The 23,980-nt window shown below is 41.9% G+C and overlaps 1 protein-coding gene across 1 annotated transcript in view; it reads left to right on the forward strand.

Annotated features, from left to right (window-relative positions):
* Nucleotides 1–12,633, forward strand: part of ube2j1 (ubiquitin-conjugating enzyme E2, J1) — a 35,531-nt gene extending 22,898 nt beyond the window's left edge. Inside the window, exons 6-8 of the mRNA XM_067984894.1 lie at nucleotides 3,920–4,049; nucleotides 4,676–4,816; nucleotides 9,745–12,633. Of these exons, the coding sequence (XP_067840995.1) occupies nucleotides 3,920–4,049; nucleotides 4,676–4,816; nucleotides 9,745–10,014 (541 nt within the window). The 3' untranslated portion in view covers nucleotides 10,015–12,633. The remainder of the gene's footprint in view (nucleotides 1–3,919; nucleotides 4,050–4,675; nucleotides 4,817–9,744) is intronic.
* Nucleotides 12,634–23,980: the final 11,347 nt, after the last annotated feature.

Genomic DNA, 23,980 nt, shown 5'->3' on the forward strand with positions numbered 1-23,980 from the left:
ATGCACTCGTTCTCCAAACTACCTTTGCCAATTTGATTTGCCTAGTCTACATGAAGATTAAAGTGCCCCATGATTATTGCATTATCTTTGTTACAAGCTCCTATTATTTCATGATTAATACTCTGTCCAACGGTATAGCTACTATTAGGGGCCTATAAACTACTCCCACCAGTGTTTTCTGCCCCTTGTTATTTCTTATTTCTACCCATATTGATTCTACTTCCTGATCTTCTGAGCCAAGATCTTTTCTCACCATTGTCCTTATGTCATCCTTTATTATTAGGGCTACACTCCCTCCCTTTCCATTCTGTCTGTCTTTTCTAAATGTTATATACCCTGGAATATTTAGTTCCCAACCTTGGTCACTTCGCAACCATGTCTCTGAAATAGCTATTAGATCAAACCCACTTATCTCTACTTGTGCAACTAATTCATCTATCTTGTTACAAATGCTCCGTGCATTCAGATAAAGAGCCTTTAATTTTGACTTTTTACCATTTTTTTTCCTGCTTTGACATTATTTGTCGATGTACTATTATTGGTAAACTCTCTGTCTTTCTTGTCACACTCTGCTTACCTTTACCCAAATCACTACACTGCTTTGTTGCCTTGACTTTCCTGATTAGATTTCTAAATTTCCCCTCACCTGACCCCTCCCTTTTTAGTTTAAAGTCCTATCTATAGCCCTAGTTATTCGATTCGCCAGGACGCTGGTCCCAGCCTGGTTTGAGTGGAGCCCATCCCAACGGAACAGCTCCCTCTTTCCCAAGTACCGGTGCCAGTGCCCCAGGAATCAAAACCCCTGTCTCCCACACCACTCTATGAGCCACGCATTTAACTCTCTGATCTGTTTGTCCTTATGCCAATTTGCACATGGCTTAGGTAGTAATCCAGAGATTATTACCTTTTGAGGTTCTGCTTATTAAGTTAGACTCTAGCTCCTTAAGCTGTCTCAGCAGAACCCTATTCTTAGTTTCTCCAATGTCGTTGGTTTCTACTTGGACCACAACAACTGGATCCTCCCCCTCACACTCCAAGTTCTTTTCTAGCCATGAGGAGATGTCCTTAACCCTGGCACCGGGCAGGCAATACAGCCATCGGGACTCTCAGTCGCAGCTGCAGAGAACAGAGTCTATCCCCTGATTATACTATCCCCTACCACTACCACATTCCTTTTTACTCCCCAACTTGAATGGCCTCCTGTACCATGGTGCCATGGTCAGTTTGCCCATCCTCCCTGCAGCCCTTGTTCTCATCCACATGGATAGCAAGTACCTCGTACCTGTTGGACAAGGTCAAGGGCTGAGGCTCCTCCATCACTACAATCTGGGTCCCCATACCTACCTGACTTGCAGTCACATCCTCCTGTCCCTGATCACTGAATGAATCTGAACTACTACTTAACCTAAGGGGTGTGACTGCCTACTGGATCAAAGTGTCCAGGTAACACGTCCCCCCTCCTTGATGCATCATAATGTCTGCAGCTCGGACTCCAGCTCAACAACTCTGAGCCGAAGTTCCTTGAGCTGCAGACACTTGCTGCAGATGTGGTTCCCTGGGATCACGCTGCTCTCCACCAACTCCCACATGCTGCAGTTATGACTCGTGGAGAAAATGCTAGTCTTTTTGAAATATGGCCATGATTCTCTAATGTGTGATTTTTTAAAAAAGTTTTATTGTGTCATAAAACCAGAGGAGTTTTCAGCTCAAAGAGGCCATTCAGTTCATTACCTATGTGCTGGTTCTTTTGGTATGCCAATCCATAATTAATCGCACTGCCCTACTCTTTCCCCATATCTGCTTCAAATGTTTATTCATCCCTTAAAGATGCAGTACTACTCTCTGACAAAGCATTACATGCTCTAACAACTATCGGCATAAAATTTCTCGTAACTCCCCTACTAGTTCTCTTAAATTGATGATCCCTTATCACTGATTTCACAACAAGAGGAAATAGTCTTTTCACTATTCATCTTATGAAATCCCTTCATAAGTTTAACATTCTCCTTGCTTCAATGGAAATAGACCCAGTGTTTCAAGTCTTTTTTCATAACTATAGTTTTTCATTCTGGTATCAGTTTGTTTTGGAATTTACAGTCTAAAAGCTATTACTGAAAGGGACCACGGTGGAAAAATTTGATAGGATCTACTATTGGGCGTGAGTAGCACGATCCGCTATTCACCCATGTCCAATGGCCCCTGCGCAGGCAGGACAAGAACTTGGTCCGGCCTCTGTACTCGGGCTCAATCTGCGTTGAAATCCAGGCCTTGCATGTCGATTCAATGCAATTCGTACTTTCCACCAGCAGGGGGAGCCCCAATCTCTTAAAGGCAGGCTGTCTCTTAAAATCTCAAAGGTAGCTGGTACCTGTTATTTGCTTAAAAAAAATAACAGTCTGCTGTCTGCACGGAGTCTGAACGGCGATCAGACATCGTACATGTAAAACACAGGTGCCAGTCTTGTCCCTATGTTTACAAACTGATAAGTTATGTTGACACATTGAATAAAGGCTGTGCACTACTAAATCCCGCATCCTCCAATCTGCATGCCCGACCTCACCAGTCTGCCCACCTGAGTTAGTACCGTAGCTGCGAGAGAGCGTGCACCAAGGTTCCCGGCTGATGCACTACAGGCCTTGATGCAAGAGGTGGACAGTAGGAGGGCCATCCTATATCCGCTGGGGGGAGGGAGGGGTTGGTGGCAGCAAGAGGCCCTCCAGACATGCCCAAAATGCAGTGTGAGGCAGTAGGGGACGAAGTCAATGCCAGGCGCACAGCACCACGAACGTGGATGCAGTGCAGGAAGAAGTTCAATGCTTTGACACGAGTGGTCAAGATGAGTGAGGTCAAGTGGCGTCTCCTACCAACTACCACCACACACTACACCGCCCATCACCCACATACCAACAACCTCTTTCCATCAGTACTCAACTCTTTCAATCAGATGCTTCCTCACACAGTACCACTGTTGCAAGCCGCCCACCCACACCACACAGGCTATACACACTGGCAGTTATTCAGCCATGACAGGCACATCACCCAGACACAAGTCCTGCTTTCTTGCAGAAGAAGGTGACGCATAACAGGAGGCAGCAAGTGGCAGTGGCATTTAGCCCTTCGAGCTTGTTCTGCCATTCAGTGAGATCATGGTGGACTTGTGACCTAACTCCGTATACCCACCTTAATACCCTTGGTTCACAGAAATCTATCAACCTCAGATTTAGAATTCACAATTGAGCTAGCGTCAACTGCTGTTTGCAGAAGAGTGTTCCAAACTTCTCCCACCCTTTGCATGTAGAAGTGATTCCTAAATTCATTCCTGCACGTCCTGGCTCTGAATGTTAGGTTATGTCCCCTAGTCCTAGTATTCATATATGGGAGACCTCCAAAAACAGTTACAAATGTGTCGGCAGCCAGAAGCAATAATCCAGCCGCTAACCTGTAAATCCTGCATGGTGGGGGTCCTCCAGGCACTGTAAGACACGTTCAAATGGTCCAGGTTAAGACTGTGCATTGAGTGGAGCGTTAGGTCCCAAAATGGTGTCTATCACCTTAAAGCAGCGTTGCACACTAATCGTATCCATTTTCTCCTTACTTTACATGCTTCCGACGTTCGGTATTTGTGCATGCGCCACCTCCTATACCAAGATGGCGTCCGGAGCACATCATGCTGGTAACATGCATGCGCAGCCAAGACGCCATTTTGGATGTTCAGAGGCCGCCTAGCGCCGAAACAACGGGTGCTACACAGCCCAATTTAGCACCCCATATGTTTATATGAGAGTATGCAACAAACCACGGTTTAGATTGATTATCTCTGCTATTGTAATGAACAGAATGCAAAGGACCATGATTTTTACTGAACCTTTGTATTGCCTTTTAATAGCATATATTTTTCTAAAATGTTTTTATAATTTAGGTCACAAGACTTTAACTGTGAAAACTGTGGTTCTCACATGAGGACAGCCTTGCTTCCATGCACAGCAAGTAACATTCCAAGCCTGGCTGATGTGGAGGCCAAAGAGTTAGCAAAACAAATCAGTTTTAAGGTATGTTGACTTTTTATAAATTGTATTTAATATTGGTATACATTATTAGTTTAGCCCATCCATGTTACTTTATAGATTTGAGGAGTGGATGGCTTGCATATTCTCTGAAAACTCAAACATTGTGAGCCTTACTTGTCTTCTTTGACAAGTTCTACCATAATTCATCAGTAGTGGGGAAAGAAGTTATAAGAAGGAAAGGGCTAACTTGCATTGATTTAGTACCTAATGCTTCACATGGAATTAATTACTTTGGGAGTATAGATACTGTTATGTAGGCAAATATGGCAACCAATTTGCATGCAGCAACATCCCACAAACAGCAAATGATATAAATGGCCATTTAATTTGTTTTTGGTGTTGAGGGAGGAATGTTGGCCAAGATGTCCTGCTCTTTAAGCTTGATAGGCAGACAGGATCTCTGCTTAGTTCCTCACCCGAAAGACAGCACTTGGCGATGCAACACTCCCTCATTAGTGCATGGCAGTGTCAGCCTACATTATGTGCTGAAGTCTTGTAATGCAGTTAAAACCACAACTTCTGAGTCAGAGACCAGAGTAGAGTGCTACCAACTGAGCCAAACTAACAGTGTGTTTCAAGTTTATAACTGCATTATTTATCTTCAATAGGCAGAGACGAATTCTGCTACCAGTGCTGTTGCTGAACCCTCTCCAGCACAGACACCTATAATAAGTGCAAACCAAGATGTCCAAGTTTCCCATCAGATTCCATTCACTCACGCCAATCCAGAAACAGAAGCTATAACAGAGGTGTGTAAACCAATTTGTCTCCTATCTTTAACCTCACCTGTGTACGAGTTTCCTTTGAAGAGATCTATTTTCATGGAGATTATTCAGATTGAATCAGAATCTGATGGTGTACTCCTCAATCCACGTAGGCCTTACACTGGGCCAGTTTAGTAAAAGGAAATGTGCCATATGCAGTGGTGGATCCATTCCAAATGGACTTCAGTATGAATCCAGTTCAGGCTGATTTTAAAAACTTGATGTGAATTTATAACCATGCAACATAACTTTGGAAGCAACGCAAGTGACCTCTGCACCATGCACGTTTTAACCTTTTGCAAATGAAAAGCACTAGTAACACTAGGCTTTCAAGTGACTGATTCAGAGGCAAATGGAATCAAGCCAAAGAGGACGTTTTAGTACGTGCATGCGCAAGCACTATGATTGGTACATAGGAGAAGTCAAGACACTTAGTGCCACCTGTATAAAGAGTGTGGTTCCAAAATTTGGTCTAAGTGTTCCACCCTCAGGCACTGATATGCCCCCACCTTGAGGGGTGCAAAATAAATGGCAATCAAAAGATGAGCAAAGCAGTTTGATGAAATAGTATCTATAAATTTGAATGCTAACATTGGATTTCATAGTACAAAGGCATTACAGTGTGTTACTACATTGATATTTCCTGATCTATTCATGTGCTAAAAGGCCAGATTAGAAGATTTATAGGTTAACATGAATAGATTTTCTTTTTACTCTTTCCGTCAGTTCACCTACATAGAAAATGGCACATTTCATATGAATTAATTTAGTTTCACCAGCAAAGGGAATGCCTAACGGCTCAGTTGATAAGAACACTGATCAGTTTAGAAATGAGCCATAGACCAGGAAGGCCCCAGAACTGTGTTGAGCTAGCTTGCCTAACCAGGGCAACTGTAATTTTTTTAAAAGACAGCCAGGGTCACCATTTCTGACTTTTAACCAGTGGCTCTTCTAGAGATTTGCACCTTCATACCTTTTCATCCCTGAGTGCCTCATCACTTTGAGTCTTCCCTGCTCGGGGAGCTGCTTGACCAATGCCAACTAAGGCACTACATCAAGCAGTTCTGTTGGAAATTTCACAGATTGCATCTGTTCCTGACTTGGAAGTCGATCAGGCTGTGTTTGAACGAGTGAAATTCAGTACTGGCCTAAAATGCATATCACTTTGGAGCAGCAACATGCAGCATCAAAGAATGGTGGCTAAATCTGCCACTCCGCTTAATTGCTGATGCCAGCTGCTTCACTGTGGGGAGATGTTGAGCACACGTTGCTTAATTACCAGTGGGGAGCATTTAGGAGGTTGGAGGCCGTTAGAGAGAATATGAAAAGTATTGTCCCTAGGCTGTTTTTTTGTGACTCTTAGCACCAGCTCAAAGGGCATTAGTGGAGACTTAAAAGCTACTCTTAGCTATTGGTGATGTATGACCAGAAAAGGGGGAAAATCCAGAGGAAGACACACCAACCTCACCCTTCTTTTAAAATAAGTACTCTATCAAATGTCCTGGCTATTCTAAGAGTGTCAGATTTTAGCTTCTGCCGTATATTGTTGATACATCAATCATAGTAAACACAAGTGATACGTGTCCGCTGGATGGAACCTTTGACGCCTTGAGCTTGAAATCCAGTGTAAGGGAAGTTGGCAAGCCAGATCCGTAACTTAGGGATAAGGATTGATTCTAAGCTGGATCTGTTGGACTGGGGTGCAAAGCGGGGCTGGACATGTGCCGTGGCTGGCGAGGCGCCGCCCCCCCCCCCCCCCCGGGGCGGTGGCGACTCCGGACGCACACCAAGCTCTTCCTGTGGATCGTCCCAGCTGCGGTGCCTGTCTTAGCTGACCACCTTACACCAGTTTATTTCTACTTTTATACCCTATAGTGATCCATTTATGTCACCTGACCCTTTTATAGCACATCTACTTTTGGTCACAGGATATGATGTAACCACAGTCAGAAAAATGGTAGAAACCGGTTCTGTAGTAGACAGTAGGCCTCATCTCTTATCTCCTAGGTTGCTTTGTTCAGCACTTTACCACTATACTTGTGCATCCATGGTAACCTCGCTTAACTATATTTTAGATTTATACACTCCTAAAGTCATGTGATACAATTCTCATCTAAGGGTCAATTGTCTACAGGAATAGAGTTAATTCTATACCAACTACATATCTTGCTCAGGCTGCTTATTCTGCAGAGATATTTTTGACACGTGCTGTACTCTCTATCCTAATTGACCCAGATGCTTTCTGCTCATGTCAAATTATCCCAACAGTCATTTTCAACCATTACCTCAAATCTACAATGAGCCTATTCAATAAAATATTACGTGTAAGTCTGACCCCTTGAACTTCTGAACTATTTGGTCTGGAAATATTTCTTAAAATATCTTTTACTTTTACATAACAGTAGTTTGTTTGTGGACCAATTGCAGATGAGTTAGCAAAACTGGTGGCCATTTTGAAAATTAGTGCAGTATTAACTTAGAGAAACCCTGTGACTTAATTACAATAATTGAATTTCCATAGTTTATAGTTCTAATTTTGTTATGTATTTAAAATCTTTTGCTAGAATTTGAATGTTTTTTGACATTTGTGTTAAATTAACAGGGTAAACTTACTTAAATTAGTGTATGCAATATGCAGTAAATTCTCCCCATTGTCGGTTTGCTGTATTGTAATTATTTAGTGGATTGAGCATTTACATAACACTCTTCTTTTATGAAAGACTGTGGCCTGGAGCACAGCCAAGATAGCCTGGGTGGTAGGGTGTTTCAGCTTGAATTTGAAGATAAATTGTGGTCAAAATCCAGGATAAGCTGTGGTTCAGAAATGACGAAGACTGGAGATTGTTTTAGTAAAAACAAATCTAGTGACGTTGGTCCATCTGCTCATGTTCAGAGAAAGAGAAGGTAGAAAAGCTAAACTGAATCAACAACTTAAATCAGGAAATGCTGTCTATTTAAGCTCTTGTACATTTTTACTTAATTTCTAATTAATTGGTTTGATATGTTTTGTAAATTCAAGATTGGGTAATCTACAGTATCAAAAGAAGCACTGATATATTGTGGGGAGTGGAAGTCGTCCTGCAAAACAATACTATTTCTTCTCTTGTGGTTTTTGGAGAGGGTTTCCCTGTTCCCAAAAAAATTGTAATTAAAGCTTATTAATGTTGTTGTTAAAGGGAAATATATCTGCCTTTTTCCTGAAAGGTTTATAAGTAAAATGACATGAAAGAAAGTTGTCATTGCATTTTAATAACGGGTAATAGTAATTGTTGCTATCTGGCCTGTAAAATACTTTGTTTTCCCGTTTTCCCTTTTTCCCCCTTCACCATCTCCCACTATTTGTACAGGTCAAAAGAGTCTCCATTTCATATTAATGGAGGCAGAGTTTATCCATACTTGGTAGTGTGAGACATTCAGAAGGAGACTGTACCAAATTGGTTTTGGTAATGAGTTTTATTTAGTACAAGACAAAGCACATTTAACAGTCTTACCATCTAAGGCAATAGATACAATAAAAACAGTATTACCCGCTCCTTTAGGTAGACACCACCTCTCTACCACAATCTCTCTCTCTCTCTCTCTCTCTCTCTCTCTCTCTCTCTCCCCCTCCCTCTCTCTCTCTCTCTATCCTATCTCCCTTCCTGCTGTGTCGTTTGATCACCGTGTGGTCCCAGTTCTGTGGCTCAACTGGTTAGGCCCCAGCTGGAATATTGTGGCCAATTCTGGGCACCACACTTTAGGAAGCATGTTAAGGTCTTAGAGGTGATGCAGAGGAGATTTACGAGAATGGTACCAGGGATGAAAGGATTTAAATTACATGGAGACGCTAGAGAAACTGGGGTTCTCCTTAGAGCAGAGACAGTTAATGGGAGTTTTGATTATTAAATCATGAAAGGTTTTGATAGAGTAAATAAGAAACTGTTTCCACTGGCAGGTGGGTCGGTAACCAGAAGTCACAGATTTAAGGTAATTGGCAAAAGAACCAGAGGCAACATGCAAAAAAAATTATACAGCGAGTTATGATCTGGAATGCACTGCCTCAAAGGGTGCTGGAAGCAGATTCAGTAATCCCTTTCAAAAGGGAATTGGATGAATACTTGAAGGGAAAAAATTTGCAAGGCTATGGGGAAAGAGCAGGGGAATGGGACCAATTTGAATAGCTCTTTCAAAGAGCCGGCACAGGCACTATGGGCCAAATGGCGGCCTCCTGTGCTGTATCATTATATGGCTTTCTTGTATTGTTCACTTTACTTCGCATGTAAATCCACTTAATTAATATGCAAACTCGCCTTTGCATTGTGTAAATGTCGTAATATCACCCATCTGCCCTTACTTCCCTTGATCAATAGCCCTCATGCTGTGATCAAATGGTCAACAGCGCAAATAATGTGATCAAATGGTCCTCTTATCAGTACCACACATAGTATGATCAAACCGGTTTCAGTTTACTGTTGCATCATCCAAAACGTACTCCAATATCAATATCACCCAAAACTTATTCTAGCTTAATGTTGTATCACCGGAAACTTCTTATGCCCATGTTTGTTCCAAGCTGTTATCTAAAATGTAGTTCTACTATTCACCCTGCTTCCTTTCAGTGGGTTCCCTCTCACTTCATAATAACTATCTCAATGAAACTAATCAGGTCGCTTTGCCTCCTTTAGTGTGAAATGGAGTCAGTCATCTGATAGCGGGAGAGATATTACACACTGTTAAAGTGTAATTGGCCAGAATTTAGCAATGATGCATCTGCATGTCACCTATAGAGTTTTGTAACTTACTGTTGAGAAAAGTTGAGAAAAGGGCAGAGGAAACAGTAAGATGGCTCTTTTGATTTTTTTTTTCTGCATTGTTTAGTCTGATCGTGGGTTGGATACCCTGAAACCTTCCTTAACACCTTTGTTTTATTATAGATTGATGGCGATGGCACTCACACTGGAACTCAGGAACCTCCACAAAGCCGACCCAATACTACGTCCCTAAGCCCTCGACAGCGGCGTGCTCAGCAGCAGCGACAGGCAAGGCGCCCAACTTCACCATCGTACTCTCACGTCCGTCGGCCAGCTAATACTAGTCAAATAGGATCAACTGTCCTAATTGTCATCCTCACATTAGCACTGGCTGCCCTCATTTTCCGAAGGATTTACATGGCTAACGAATACAGATTTGACTATGAATTGTAATGATCAGTTGCTTTACATAGCCATAGACTGGATTTATTATATACCATATCATGTATTTTAACATGTCCAATCCCCATGTTAATGGCCAAGATTTGCAGGGGCATTTAATGACCTACCCAAAAGGTAATTTAAAAAGTTACAGTATGTAAGACTTATGCATAATTATTATCCTTGGGTTAATAAACAGTGGCATTTTCCAAAATTTAATGCTGCAGGGAAACCCATTCAGAAATATTTTTGATCAAATTCTTGTTAAAATCAATTTATCTTTGGTAGAATTGGGTTGGTTTTATTGAGACCATGCTGTTCAAAAATGTCTAATTCTGAGGGTGCTGAAAATCTGTTTACTGGAAAGTTTCTGTGGACCACTAAGGTTTATTAGACTCATAACCTGAGTGCTAGTGGGGTTATATACAGTTTTACCTTTTTGAAGTGAGTCCTGTTTCTGCCTATTAACTAATACATTAACCTGTCAGTAAGAGTGTAAACATCCAGTCATCTTATTTGAATTTGAATACCTAGTCAGGATTTTTTGTTCTGTCTGATTGTAGCAAATTTAAAATCCAAATTATGAGCTCTCAAAACTGCTAAGTGAAGTTGTTACAGGTTGCGATGTCATGCTAGTTTCATGGTGCTAGATTAGCAGTGTTTCAATAAACACCCCAAACTAAATATTAAAATATGCAAATTTCCTTTAACGACAATCCACCGAGAGTTAACATAAAACCCGCAGAAATCAATCCAAATCGATGGATATTATTACGTATCAAATGTATGAGATCCTTATTTTAGTCCTTTGTTGTCTATTAGATAATTTCTGTAAAATTTACCTGACATTATGCAGTTCATTTGAATTAAATGCTTTTTTTTTAAATGACACTTATATAGGATGATCCCATGGAAGGGCTGGGATGGAAAGGGAAATTTGGCCTTCTAAAAGTGCGAGAAGCATTACTTGCATTCCTTTTTATTTCTTTTATTTAAATTATCCTTTTTGTTTAATGGTAAACATGAAGGAATATTGCAGTAATTACCTGTAATTTTTGTGTGGCGTCAAAGGAACCATACTTGTAAAATTAAATGAGAAGAGAGATGTAAGTTTTGGGTGTAGTGCTTTGATAAGTTACTCGTAGAAGAACCTTTCCTTCTGAAGTCAGACAAAATAACCAAATGTAGCATTTTCCAGCAAGTGGTAGAAAGATGCCCCTTCTCCATTACTCATGGTTATTTATTTTCCTTAACCAAGGTATGCTAAACGCTGTAGCATGTCAGAATTAGCAATTAGAATGTGTGTATATATTGCAAAATTGAACTTTCTGTTGAATGTTGCATAATGCTTTTAATTTTCTTATACAGAATGCTATGCAGATTTTAATTTTTTTAATTTTTTTGATTGTTTAAAGTATGTGAATAAATATTGTCTGCTTCAGTAAGTAGACAGGGCACTTTTTTTGTTTGCTGGATGCCCTTTGAACAATGATTTTTGCCATTTGTAAAGTTACGGTTTGAATGTTGGAGTCCGTTTCAAATATAAAGCCACTTTAAAACAAACTATCTCATACAGATGTAAAATTTGACATTCTATGTAATTTTTTTCCTGCTATAGAATTGATTATGTGGGACCCTGAATACTTTGTACAAGCAGTGCCACAGCACTTTACAGTTGAGGGAACAATGTGGTCACCCTTCTAACTTTCTAATGCATCAATGTCACTAAATTGCTCAAGGTGGATTTTTGGCGAAAAGCCCATTGTTTATTTGTTTTGGGAAATACCTGACTGTTCTTGGGTTCAGAAGCAAAATTGACATAACTGCCTGTCATCTTAAAAAGAAAGATAGTACTTTCCTGTCGTGCATCCCAGATATATTACTGCAGTATCTTTGGAGAATTTTTGTATCAAAGTTCATTCAGCATGGTGTTAGAAACACTCTGTTCTGCCACAAGCACAACAATTGGAAAGGTCATTAAAATAGAGTACTTCCTTAATCTCTTTTTTTAAATATACATACATACATACATATATACATACACACACCAATGCCAGATAAAACAGTGAAATAAATATGCAGTTGAACAAATGTAAATCCAGATTTATTGTCTTGTTTATACTTGTTTATCTTCAGTTTTCTGTCATTTGAACAAATAAATGGCATTTTTCATTGTTTAATGTTAGATATTTTATCAGTATGGGTTGTGCAGTTGAACTGAAGAGACCCTTGCAGAAACTGAAGCTCAATGCAGTTATCAAATATCTTAAATTACATAGATTTAAAACAAAGAGCAAATTTACTTAGCCATTGTAAAATCATCTTGTATGTAATGAGCAATAGTGCTTTATGTACTTCTTGAAAAGAAAAAAATTGCAGGGCTTTGGGGAGTGGGACTCTTTTTCAAAGAGCCGGCACAGGCATGATGGGCCGACTGGCCGCCTTCTGTGCTGTATGATTCTATGTACGGATCATTCATGTCTAATGTTTGCAGACATAAAGCCTTTATTTTCTTGCTATAATAGGAGCCCATTCTATTTACACATAACCAAAATATAAAACGCTGGAAATAGAGCAAGCAGTCAGCATCTTTAAAGCAAACAATAAAGTTAGCACTGTGTTCCATCTGAATCCTTAACTTGTCTTTTCTCGTTACTGTTGATTTGCCAGTGTATATCCAGCATTTTCTGTTTTTTTGACTTTCCAGTATTTACATTTTTTTTGTGTTCACATGTAGTTGAACCATAATTAGTGGACTTATAAAAGCACTTGGGTTTTCCACTACCTAGCATTTTTCTACAAGTGACTGTTGAAGTCCTAGGTTTACTGTAATGCAATATAAATAGTGGAAGCAATACATCTTAAAAGTCCAATTCATTATATACTGTAATCCATGCACCATTTATGGTGGTCTTTTCATAGCCCTCTGGCATTTTCTATCCGTGAAACCAACACTCCTCATTCTTTCAAGCTGTACTGTGATGGTTATCCACATTCCAGTGTTGATGAATTCTTGATTATCCTGTGGTAAGATCACAAGGGCAGGGGTGCACCACTAGAACAGGTTCTAAAGAGGCAAGGGAGAAGAAATTCAAAAATATCTTGTAATCTGATTAGCTTTCAAACACTAAAATTTCAATAACATAATAAAAAAAATGTTGTCTTCCCGCACCAATTGATTTCCTGTTCTCACATTTTTGTCACACTTTGCTAACTTTTTCACATTACAGATGTGGACATGGAAATTTATAATGCAAAACGCTTATGCAAACATTGAGAAGACCAAAGCCATTGTCTTTGGCCTGCACTGTATGCCGCTTTTGGATCTTATAATGACCTCCAACTTCACTGATTTTCTGCCCTGCGATCGATTCTGCACACCTCCAGCAGTGTGTCCTCCCATACACTACCCTTCAAATAGCTTCTGGACTCACTCGCCCGCCGCACCTGTCTGCGCACGTGGACATCAGTCCGTCGATGCTCCAAACTGCCTCCACCTTACCCTATCACAGGACCTCTGACTTTAACTTTGGACTCCCTCCTATTGTCTCCTCTGTTTATTACCAGGACATGTCTATCCTAATCTTGCCATGTAACATGAGTTTCCCTGTGTCCATTTGCGTGCGCGTTTTGGCTGCTGCTCCGGACCTGAGCCCATCACTTCTATTTCCCCTTTGTTAATCTTTTCTCTTTACCCCTCCTAGGCCCCTCTCTCCTGCCACCATGCCTCCTTTCATTTCTCCCATCTCGGTTGCTTCGTCCCCCAACCCTTCAGCACTCCTCAACCTTCTGACTCTCCTGCCACTGTCACAATCAGATAAGACTACAGCTTCCCTCTGTGCCTTTCTCAGCAACCTCTGAAGGGCCCGTCGAGGTACTCATCGCTGTATCCCTATGAGCAGCAAACCCCAACTGCCCCACCCTACTCTCCTGCTTACAGACTTTCCTGCCCAGCGTGCCTGCCCGGGGCTGATCTTGCCAATCTCCTTCCCGTCCAACTCAACCTGCCCAGCGCTGCCCCTATGGACTCTGCCAGCTGATCAGCTATCACAGCCCCTCTCCACATCTCCCTCCAGAATGTCTATTCACAAGGCTCTTGCCATCCATGACCTTATTGTGGATGATTGCATCGACATCATGTCATTGACGGAAACCTAGCTGACTGGCGATGACACCTTCCCCCTTAATGAAGCCTCCTCGCCTGACTATATCTTCCACCGCTTGCCCCACCCAAACTGCCACGGTGGTGGTGTGGCCCTTATTACCAAATCGCACCTTGGTCTGTCCCCCTACTCGGACATCTCCTCCTTTGAGCATCTCGCCTTGTTCCACCCCTCTCACCACCTTTTAAAATCTTCATTCTGTGCCACCCATCCAAGTACCATGCTAAGTTTCTCACAGCAATATCTTCACTTTTTTCCTCCCTCAGCCTCTGCACCGAGTGACTTCTCATCCTTGGTGATTTCAACCTCCATCGCACCCTCGCCCCCACCTTTGATACCCTTGTCCCTATTAAAGACGTTACTGTCTCTCACCCTGGTCGTTCCCCCTGGTACAGCCCTCATCTCCACTCCCATAAGTCCAAGGGATGGCAGACTTGAACGTTTATGGCGGACAACTGGTTTAGTCATATATCACCAGATCTGGCCGGATCGCATAAAGCACTATCGGGTCCTGCACTCCTCTGCCAAAACTGCTCACAATTCCAGGATATCCTGGAATGCAAAGATAACCCCGAGCTTCTCTTCACTAAAAATCGTCTTCTTAAACCTCTCTCCCCAGCCTTCTCCACCCTCACCTCTAACAACAAGTGTGAGGCGCTCATGACTTCTTTGTTACTAAGATTGAGACCATCCTTTCAGCTGCCTCTGCCACTTCCCTCCCCCAGTCCACCAAGCCAAACTTCCCCTAAAGGTCCCCCCCCCCCCCCCTTCCCTAGCTCAGAACTCTCATCGCTTTCTAGTTCCTCTCGTCTCTCCCATCATGCCCTCTCTGGGCTCATCTTGACCTTGAGACCCACCTCCTGCTCCCTTGACCCTACCAAACTGCTGACCACCCAACTTTCCTTCCTGGACCCCATGTTAGCTGATATTGTTAACAGTTCCCTCTCCTCAGGTACGGTCCCCCTCCGCTTCAAATGTGCCGTCATCATTCCCCCTCCTCAAAAAACCCACCCTAGATCCCTCTGTACTTACAAACTACTGCCCCCATCTCCGACCTCCTTTTCCACTCCAAAGTCCTTGAATGTGTTGTCGCCTCCCAAACCTGTGCCTGTTTTTCCCGCAACTCCATGTTTGAATCCCTTCAATCAGGTTTCTGCCCCTGCTGCTGCCACAGTACTGAAATGGCCCTTATCAAAGTCACAAATGACATCCTCTGTGACTGTGGTAAATTATCCCTCCTCATCCTTCTCGACCTGTCCGCAGCCTTTGACACAGTTGACCACAACATCTTCCTCCAAAGCCTCTCCTCTGTCGTCCAGCTGGGTGGGACTGTGCTCACCTGGTTCCATTCTTATCTATCCAGTCGTAGCCAGAGAATCACCTGCAATGGCTTCTCTTCCCACTCCTGCGCAGTTACCTCTGGAGGCCTCCAGGATCTATCCTTGGCCCCCTCCTATTTCTCATCTATATGCTGCCCCTCGGCGACATCACCTGAAAACACGTTCCATATATATGCTGACGACACCCAGCTCTACCTCACCACCACCTCTCGACCCTCCACTGTCTCTGATTTGTCACATTGCTTGTCCGACGTCCAGTACTGAATGAGCAAAGATGTCCTCCATCTAAATATTGGGAAGACTAAAGCCATTATCTTCGGTCCCTGCCACAAACTCCATTCCCTAGCCACAAACTCCAGTCCCTAGCCACCGACTCCATCCCTCCCCCTGGCCACTGTCTGAGGCTGAACTAGACCATTCGCAACCTTGGCATCCTATTTGATCCTGAGATGAGCTTCCAACCACACATCCGTTCCATTATCAAGACTGCCTACTTCCACCTCCTTAACATCGTCTGTCTCTGTCCCTGCATCAGCTCATCTGCTGCTGAAACCCTCATCGATGCCTTTGTTACCTCTAGACTTAACTGTTCCAATGCTCTCCTGGCCAACCTCCCATCTTCCACCGTCTGTAAACTTGAGCTCATTCAAAACTCTGCTGCCCGTATCCTAACTCGCACCAAGTCCCATTCACCCATCACCCCTGTGCTCGCTGACCTACATTTGGATCCCAGTCCTGGAACATCTTAATTTGAAAATTCTCATCCTTGTTTTCAAATCCCTCCATGGCCTCACCCCTACCTGTCCCTGTAACCTCCTCCAGCCCTACAATCCTCCGAGATCTCTGCGCTCCTCCAATTCTTGCCTCTTGCGCATCCACGATTTTAATCGCTCCACCATTGGCAGACATGCCTTCAACTGTCTAGGCCCTAAGCTCTGGAATTCCCTCCCTAAGCCTCTCTGTTTCTCTACCTCGCTCTTCTCCTTTAAGATGCTCCTTAAAACCTATCTCATTGACCAAGCTTTTGGTCACCTGTCCTAATATCTCCTTATGTAGTTCAGTGTCAAATTTTGTTTGATAACACTCTTGTGAAGCGCCTTGGGACATTTTACTATGTTAAAGATGCTTTATCGTAGTATCATTGTAGGTACAGCACAGGAGGAGGCCATTCGGCCCATCGTGCCTTTGCTGGGTCTTTGAATGAGCTATCTAATTAGTCCCATTCCCCTGCTCTTTCCCCATAGCCATGTAAATTTTTTCCCTTTAAGTATTGATCCAATTCCCTTTTGAAAGTTACTACTGAATCTGCTTCCACCATCTTTTCAGGCAGTGCATCCCAGATCATTACAACTCGCTGCATAAAAAAATGTTCCCTCATGTTGCCTCTGGCTCTTTTGCCGATCACCTTAAATCTCTGTCCTCTGGCTACTGACCCTTCTGCCACTGGAAACAGTTTCTCCTTATTTACTCTATCAAAACCATCCATGATTTTGAACACCTCTATCAAATCTCCTGTTAACCTTCTCTGTTCTAAGGAGAACAGCCCCAGCTTCTCCCGTCTCTCCACATAACTGAAGTCCCTCAGCTCTGGTACCATTCTAGTAAATCTCTTCTGTACCCTCTCTAAGACCTTGACATCCTTCCTTCCTAAAGTGTGGTGCCCAGAATTGAACACAATACTCCAGCTAAGGCCTAACCAGTCTTTTATAAAGGTTTAGCATAACTTCATTGCATTTGTACTCTATGCCTCTATTAATAAAGCCCAGGATCCCATTTTTTTTTTTAACAGCCTTCTCAACTTGTCCTTCAACCTTCAAAGATTTGAGTATGTGCACCCCCAAGTCTCTCTGTTCCTGCATCCCCTTTAAAATTGTATAATTTAGTTTATATTGCCTATCCTCATTCTTCCTACCAAAATGCATCACTTCACACTTCTCTGTGTTAAATTTCATCTGCCATGTGTCTGCCCATTTCACCAATCTCTCCATGTCCTCCTGAAGTCTGTTACGATCCTCCACATTGTTTACTACATTTCTGAGTTCCGTGTCATCTGCAAACTTTGAAATTATACCCTCTATACCCAAGTCCAAGTCATTAATATATATAAAAAAGAGCAGTGGTCCTAATACTGACCCCTGGGGAACACCACTGTATACTTCCCTCCTGTCTGAAAAATAACCGTTCACCACTACTCTCTACTTTCTGTCCCCTAGCCAATTTTGTATCCACGCTGCCACTGTCCCTTTAATCCCATGGGCTTTAATTTTTCTAACAAGTCTATTATGCGGTGCTTTAATAAATGCCTTTTGAAAGTCCATAGACACAACAACAACCACACTACCCTCATCAACCCTCTCCATTACTTCATCAAAGAACTCAATCAAGTTAGTCAAACGATTTTCCCTTAACAAATCCATGCAGACTTTCATTTATTAGCCCATACTTTTCCAAGTGCCAATTTATTTTGTCCCGGATTATTGTCTCTAAAAGTTTCCCCACCACTGACGTTAAGCTGACTGGCCTATAATTGCCAGGTTTATCCCTCTGCCTTTTTTTGAACAGGGGTGTAACATTTGCAGTCCTCCGGCACCATCCTCATATCTAAGGAGGATTGGAAGATTGTGGCCAGAGCCTCCGCAATTTCCACCTTTACTTCCCTCAGTAATGTAGGATGCATCCCATCTGGAACAGGTAACTTTTCTACTTTAAGTACTGCCAATCTTTTAAGCAGCTCCTCTTTATCTATTTTTATCCTATCCAATACCGCTACTATCTCCTCTTTTACTGCTACAATGGCAGCATCCTCTTCTCTAGTGAAGACAAATGCAAAGTATTCATTTAGTACCTCAGCCACGCCCTCTGCCTCTACAAGATCATCTTTATTGTCACTAATCGGTCCCACGCTTCCTTTGAATACCCTTTTACTATTTATATGTTTATAAAAGACTTTTGAGTTCCCTTTTATGTTAGCCGCTAATCTATTCTCATACTCTCTCTTTGCCCCTCTTATTACCTTTTTTAGATTCCCTCTGTACTTTCTGTGTTCAGTCTGGGTTCGCTACTGTATCGTGAACCTTACATTTGTCATAAGCCTTCTTTTTCTGTTTCATTTTAATCTCTATATCTTAAGTCATCCAGGGAGCTCGAGCTTTGGATGCCCTTCTATTCCCCTCGAAGGGATATGTCTACCCTGTACCCAAAAAATCTCCTCTTTGGTGGCCTCCCATTGTTCAATTACTGTTTTGCCTACCAATTTTTGATTCCAATCCACCTGGGCATGATCCCTTTTTAACTCACTGAAATTTTCCCTCCTCCAGTTAAGCATTTTCACATTTGATTGTTCCTTGTCCTTTTCTATAACTGTTCTAAACCATATAAATCTATGTAAATGCAAGTTGTTGTTGTAATCCATGCAACAGCCCCTGTCCATTTATGACATTTCATAGTCCTCTGCTGTTTTCTATTAGTGAAACCAACTCCCACCCTCCACCCTCCATAAACAAGCTCATCCAAAACTCTGCTGCCCGTATCCTAACCCGCACCAAGTCCTGTTCACCCATCACCCCTGTGCCTGTGCCTGCTGACCTATATTGTCTTCTGATCTCCCAACATCTTATTCTTGTATTCAAATCCCTTCATGACCTCATCCCTCCCCACCGTTGTAACCTTCTCCAACCCTCCAGGAACTCTGCGTTCCTCAAACTCGGACCTTTTTTGGATCCCGAAATCCCTTTGCCCTGCTGTCTAGGCCCTAAGCTCTGGAATTCCGTCCGTAAACCTCTCAACCTCTCCTCCTTTAAGACCCTTATTAAAACCCCCCTCTGACCAAGCTTTTAGTCACCCTACCTAATATCTCCATTTTGGCTGTGTCGATTTTTATTGATTACACTTCTGTGAAGCACCTTGGGACATTTTCTATGTTAAAGGAGTTATATAAATGAACCAAAACTGGTTCGCAAGCTACCCTCGGATATCAGATGGGCTGCCTTACATATGGTGACTGATTGGAGGTCAGTTGAGATCAGCAGAACAGTGAATAAAAGAAGTACGGCGAGAGCGGAACAGAACAGCAAAATCAAAAATGTTTTTTGAAAAGTCTACATGTGACGTCACAGAGGATTGCCGAAGGTAAGTCAGTGTAAGTATTTAGTTTATTGGTAAGCGTTTTTAATGGATATTGTGTTTAGTGGTTAGTGTCTTTAGTGGTGGTTACTGTTTTTAGTGGTTAGTCTGTTAGTGTTAGTTAAAAAGCCTTAAAGCTAACATTTAAACAAACCCAAGAAAGAATCTCAAAAGGTGACGTGATAGTCAGCACAAAGAGGGGAGTGGCGGAACCTGAGGAAATTAAACTAAGTCTTTTATTTACTATACACACTATCTTTAAATATAAACTGCATTATAAATAAATAGTTAGCAAATAAATATTCAGAATAATTAATTACTAATTAATTTAAAATCAAGCTAAAATCCATCTACTAAATATAATCTAGACCTTAAGTGTTCCTATTAGTTCTAGAATTGAATTAATACTAATAAATAAATAAATAAAAACTAGGAATGGCCGTGCAGGTTGTGTGTCGGGACTGTATTATGTGGGAGTCTGTGGACAGCGAGACTGTCCCGGATTGCCAGATTTGCTGTGAATGTATCTGCCTTGAGTCACTCCAGCTCAGAGTCCTTGAGCTGAAGTGCAAGTTAGAGACACTCCGACACACAGTTCAGCAGGGTAAGGGGAACCAAGGGGAGGTAGAGAAGGAGGTCCTGCAGATGCTGGTCCTATCCAACAGGTACAATGTACTTTCTACCTGTGAGGATAAGGATGTAGGCTGTGGGGAGAACAGCCAGAATGCTAACCAGGGCACCATGGAGCCGGAGGCAGTCCAAGGGTGAGGGGGGGGGGGGGGCGGGGAGCAGAATAGAAAGGTTGTAATCAAAGGGGATTCTATAATTAGGGGGACAGATAGCATTCTCTGCAGTTGCAACTCAGAGTCCAGGAGGGTGTGTTGCCTACCTGGTGCAAGGGTAAGGATATCTCGGAGCAACTGGAGAGGACCTCGGAAAGGGAGGGGGAAGATCCAGTTGTTCTGGTCCGTCTTGGGACCAATGACATAGGGAAGAAAAGGGAGGACGTCCTGCTAAGAGAATATCAGAAGTTAGGAACTAAATTAAAAAGTAGGACCTCACGGGTGGTAATCTCAGGATTACTACCTGAGCAACATACTAATTGGCATAGGGATAAACAGATCAGGAAGGTGAATGTGTGGCTGAAAGACTGGTGCAGGAAGGAGGGGTTCCATTTCATGGGACAGTAGCACCAGTACTGGGACAGGAAGGAACTGTACTACTGGGACAGGCTCCACCTGAACCGGAATGGGACCAGTGCCCCAGCGGAAAGGATAAATAGGACTGTCGATAGGATTTTAAACAAGTAAGATGGGGGAGGGATCTGGGGAAGATAACAGAAGTCTGGAGAAAAAAGAAATAGGAAATGAGAGTAAAGGTCAGACCAAGATAAGGAATAAGGGTAACATAAACAGTCAGGGAACAAATACAGTTATAGAACATAAACACAAAATGATTGATAAAAATAAAGGGAGGGGAACAATTACTAAAAACAAATTAAATTGCCTGTACAGCAATGTGCATCCAAAACAAAACTGGGGAACTGGAGGCAATAATTCATAGCGAGGAGCCAGGAGTGGTAGGGATAACTGAAACATGGCTACATAAGGAACAGGACTGGCAGTTAAATATTGCAGGATATAATGTATATAGAGAGGTTAGGAAAGGAAGAAGGGGGTGGGGTAGCTGTACTAATTAGCGACAACATAATGTCTATAGAAAAAAGGTACATACGTAACATTAAGATGGAAACAGAATCCATATGGATTGAGACAAAGGATAAGAAGGGATCGGTCATGTTAATAGGTATATTGTACAGATCACCCAATAGTGGAAGGGAAGCGGAGGATGAAATATGTAGACAAATCAATGAAATGAGTAGAAAACATTGAATAATAATCATGGGAGATTTCAACTGCCCCCAAATAAACTGGGAAGAAGAGGTAGGGAATTGAGTTTTTAAAGTGTGTACATGACTCCTTTCTTATCAAACATATGAGAAGCCTAACAAGAGAGGAATCACTGCTGGATCTAGTAATGGGAAATGAACCAGAACAGATAAGAGAAGTAAGCTTAGGGGAACATCTAGGCAATAGCAATCAGAACATAAAAGGTTTAACATAGTGATTGAGGAAGACACAAGTAAGACAAAGACCAAAGCAACAGATTGGAAAAAAAAGCTAATTTTGAGGGGATGAGAATGAAACTAGGGCAGGTAAACTGGAAAAAAAAATTGACAGACAAAGAAATAGAACAGCAGTGGATAATATTTAAAACGGTGATCAATAGAGTTCAGGAGAAATAGATTCCTCTAAAAAACAAGAATGAACTAGCCAATAATGAAACACCATGGATGAATAAAGAGATAAAGGTAAAATTGAAACAAAAGAAAAAGGCATAGTCTAAGTACATAGACAATAAAGGAGAGGATGACAAAAGGGAATACGAAGAGGTTAAGAAAGAAATCAAAACAACCATTAGGAAAGCAAAGAAGAACTACTAGATTAAATTATCAAGAAATATAAAAAGCAATAGTAAAGTATTCTACAGGCACATAAATAACAAAAGAAAAATCAGGATAGGAATAGGGCCACTAAGGGATACACACGGTAAACTCACAAGTAATGACAGCGAAATGGCAGAAACATTGAATAGCTACTTTGCCTTTGTATTTACCAGGGAAACAAGGTGGGCAGAACATTAGAAGAAGGGATCGAAAAAGATATTAAAACATTTAAGATAGAAAGGGGGTGAGAGATAATTGATAAACTAATCAAACTTAGGGAGGATAAGACCCCTGGTCCAGATGGATTGCATCTGTGAATATTAAAAGAAGTTAGGGAGGAGATAGCAGAGGCACTATTACATATATATAAAAATTCACTAGAGAAAGGAATAGTGCCAGAGGACTGGCAGACAGCTAATGTTATTCCCATATTTAAAAAGGGAGATAGAACAGGTATTGGTAACTATAGATGAGTTAGCTTAATGTTGGTGGTAGGAAAGATAATGGAATCTTTATTCAAAGATGTAATAGAAAAACATCTAGAGTACGAAAATCTAATAAAAAATAGTCAGCACGGATTTCAGAAGGGAAAGTCATGCTTGACCAACCTTATTGAATTATTTGAAGAAGTATCAGAATGAGTAGTCAAGGGTAATGCAGTAGCTGTTATATATTTGGATTTTCAAAAGGCCTTCAATAAGTTACCACATTGGAGACTCATGGCTAAAGTCAGAGCATGTGGAGTCAGGGGACAGGTAGCAGGGTGGATAGCAAGTTGGCTACAAAACAGAAAACAGAGAGTTGGGAGGGGTGAAGCGTGGCTCTCAGACTGGCAGAAGGTGGGAAGTGGTGTTCCACAGGGATCGGTGCTGGGACCACTGTTGTTCACAATTTACATTAATGATTTGGATTCGGGAATCGGAAGTACAATTTCAAAATTTGCGGATGACACCAAATTGGGGGGGGGCGTAGTTAATATAAAGGAAGAATGCGTAAAAATGCAAGAGACATTAATAAACTTGCAGAATGGGCATGTAATTGGCAAGTGAATTTCAATGTAGATAAATGTGAGGTGGTGCATTTTAGTAGGAAGAATGAGGCCACATACTGCTCGGATAATAAGTCTAAAACGGGATACAGAAGCAAAGGGATCTCCGGGTAGAGATACACAAATCACTAAAAGTAGCGATGCAAATTAATAAGGCCATAAAAAGGGCAAATCAAGCACTCGGGTTCATTTCTAGAGGGGTAGAATTGAAAAGCAAAGAAGTTATGTTAAACTTATGCAGAACCCTGGTTAGACCACACTTGGAGTACTGTGCACAGTTCTGGTCTCCATATTATAGAAAGGATATAGAAGCATTGGAGAGGGTGCAAACAAGATTCACAAGGATGATACCAGAACTGAGAGGATATCCTTATCAGGAAAGGCTGAACGGGCTGGAGCTCTTTTCTCTAGAAAAGAGAAGGCTGAAGGGTGACCTGATAGAGGTCTTTAAGATAATGAAAGGGTTTGAAAGGGTAGACGTAGAGAAAATATTTCCACTTGTGGAGGAGTCCAAAACTAGAGGTCATAAATATAAAATAGTCTCTAATGAATCCAATAGGGAATTCAGAAGAAACTTCTTTACCCAAAGAGTAGTAAGAATGTGGAATGTGCTACCACAAGGAGTAGTTGAGGCAAATAGCATAGATGCATTTAAGGGGAAGCCAGATAAGCACATGAGAGAGAAAGGAATAGAAGGGTATCCTGATAGGGTTAGATGAAGTGGGGGGAGGAGGCTCGTGTGGAGCATAAACACTGGCATAGACCAGTTGGGCCGAATGGCCTGTTTCTGTGCTGTAGT

This window comes from Heptranchias perlo, chromosome 5, assembly GCF_035084215.1.
Source record: "Heptranchias perlo isolate sHepPer1 chromosome 5, sHepPer1.hap1, whole genome shotgun sequence".
NCBI classification, from domain to species: domain Eukaryota; kingdom Metazoa; phylum Chordata; class Chondrichthyes; order Hexanchiformes; family Hexanchidae; genus Heptranchias; species Heptranchias perlo.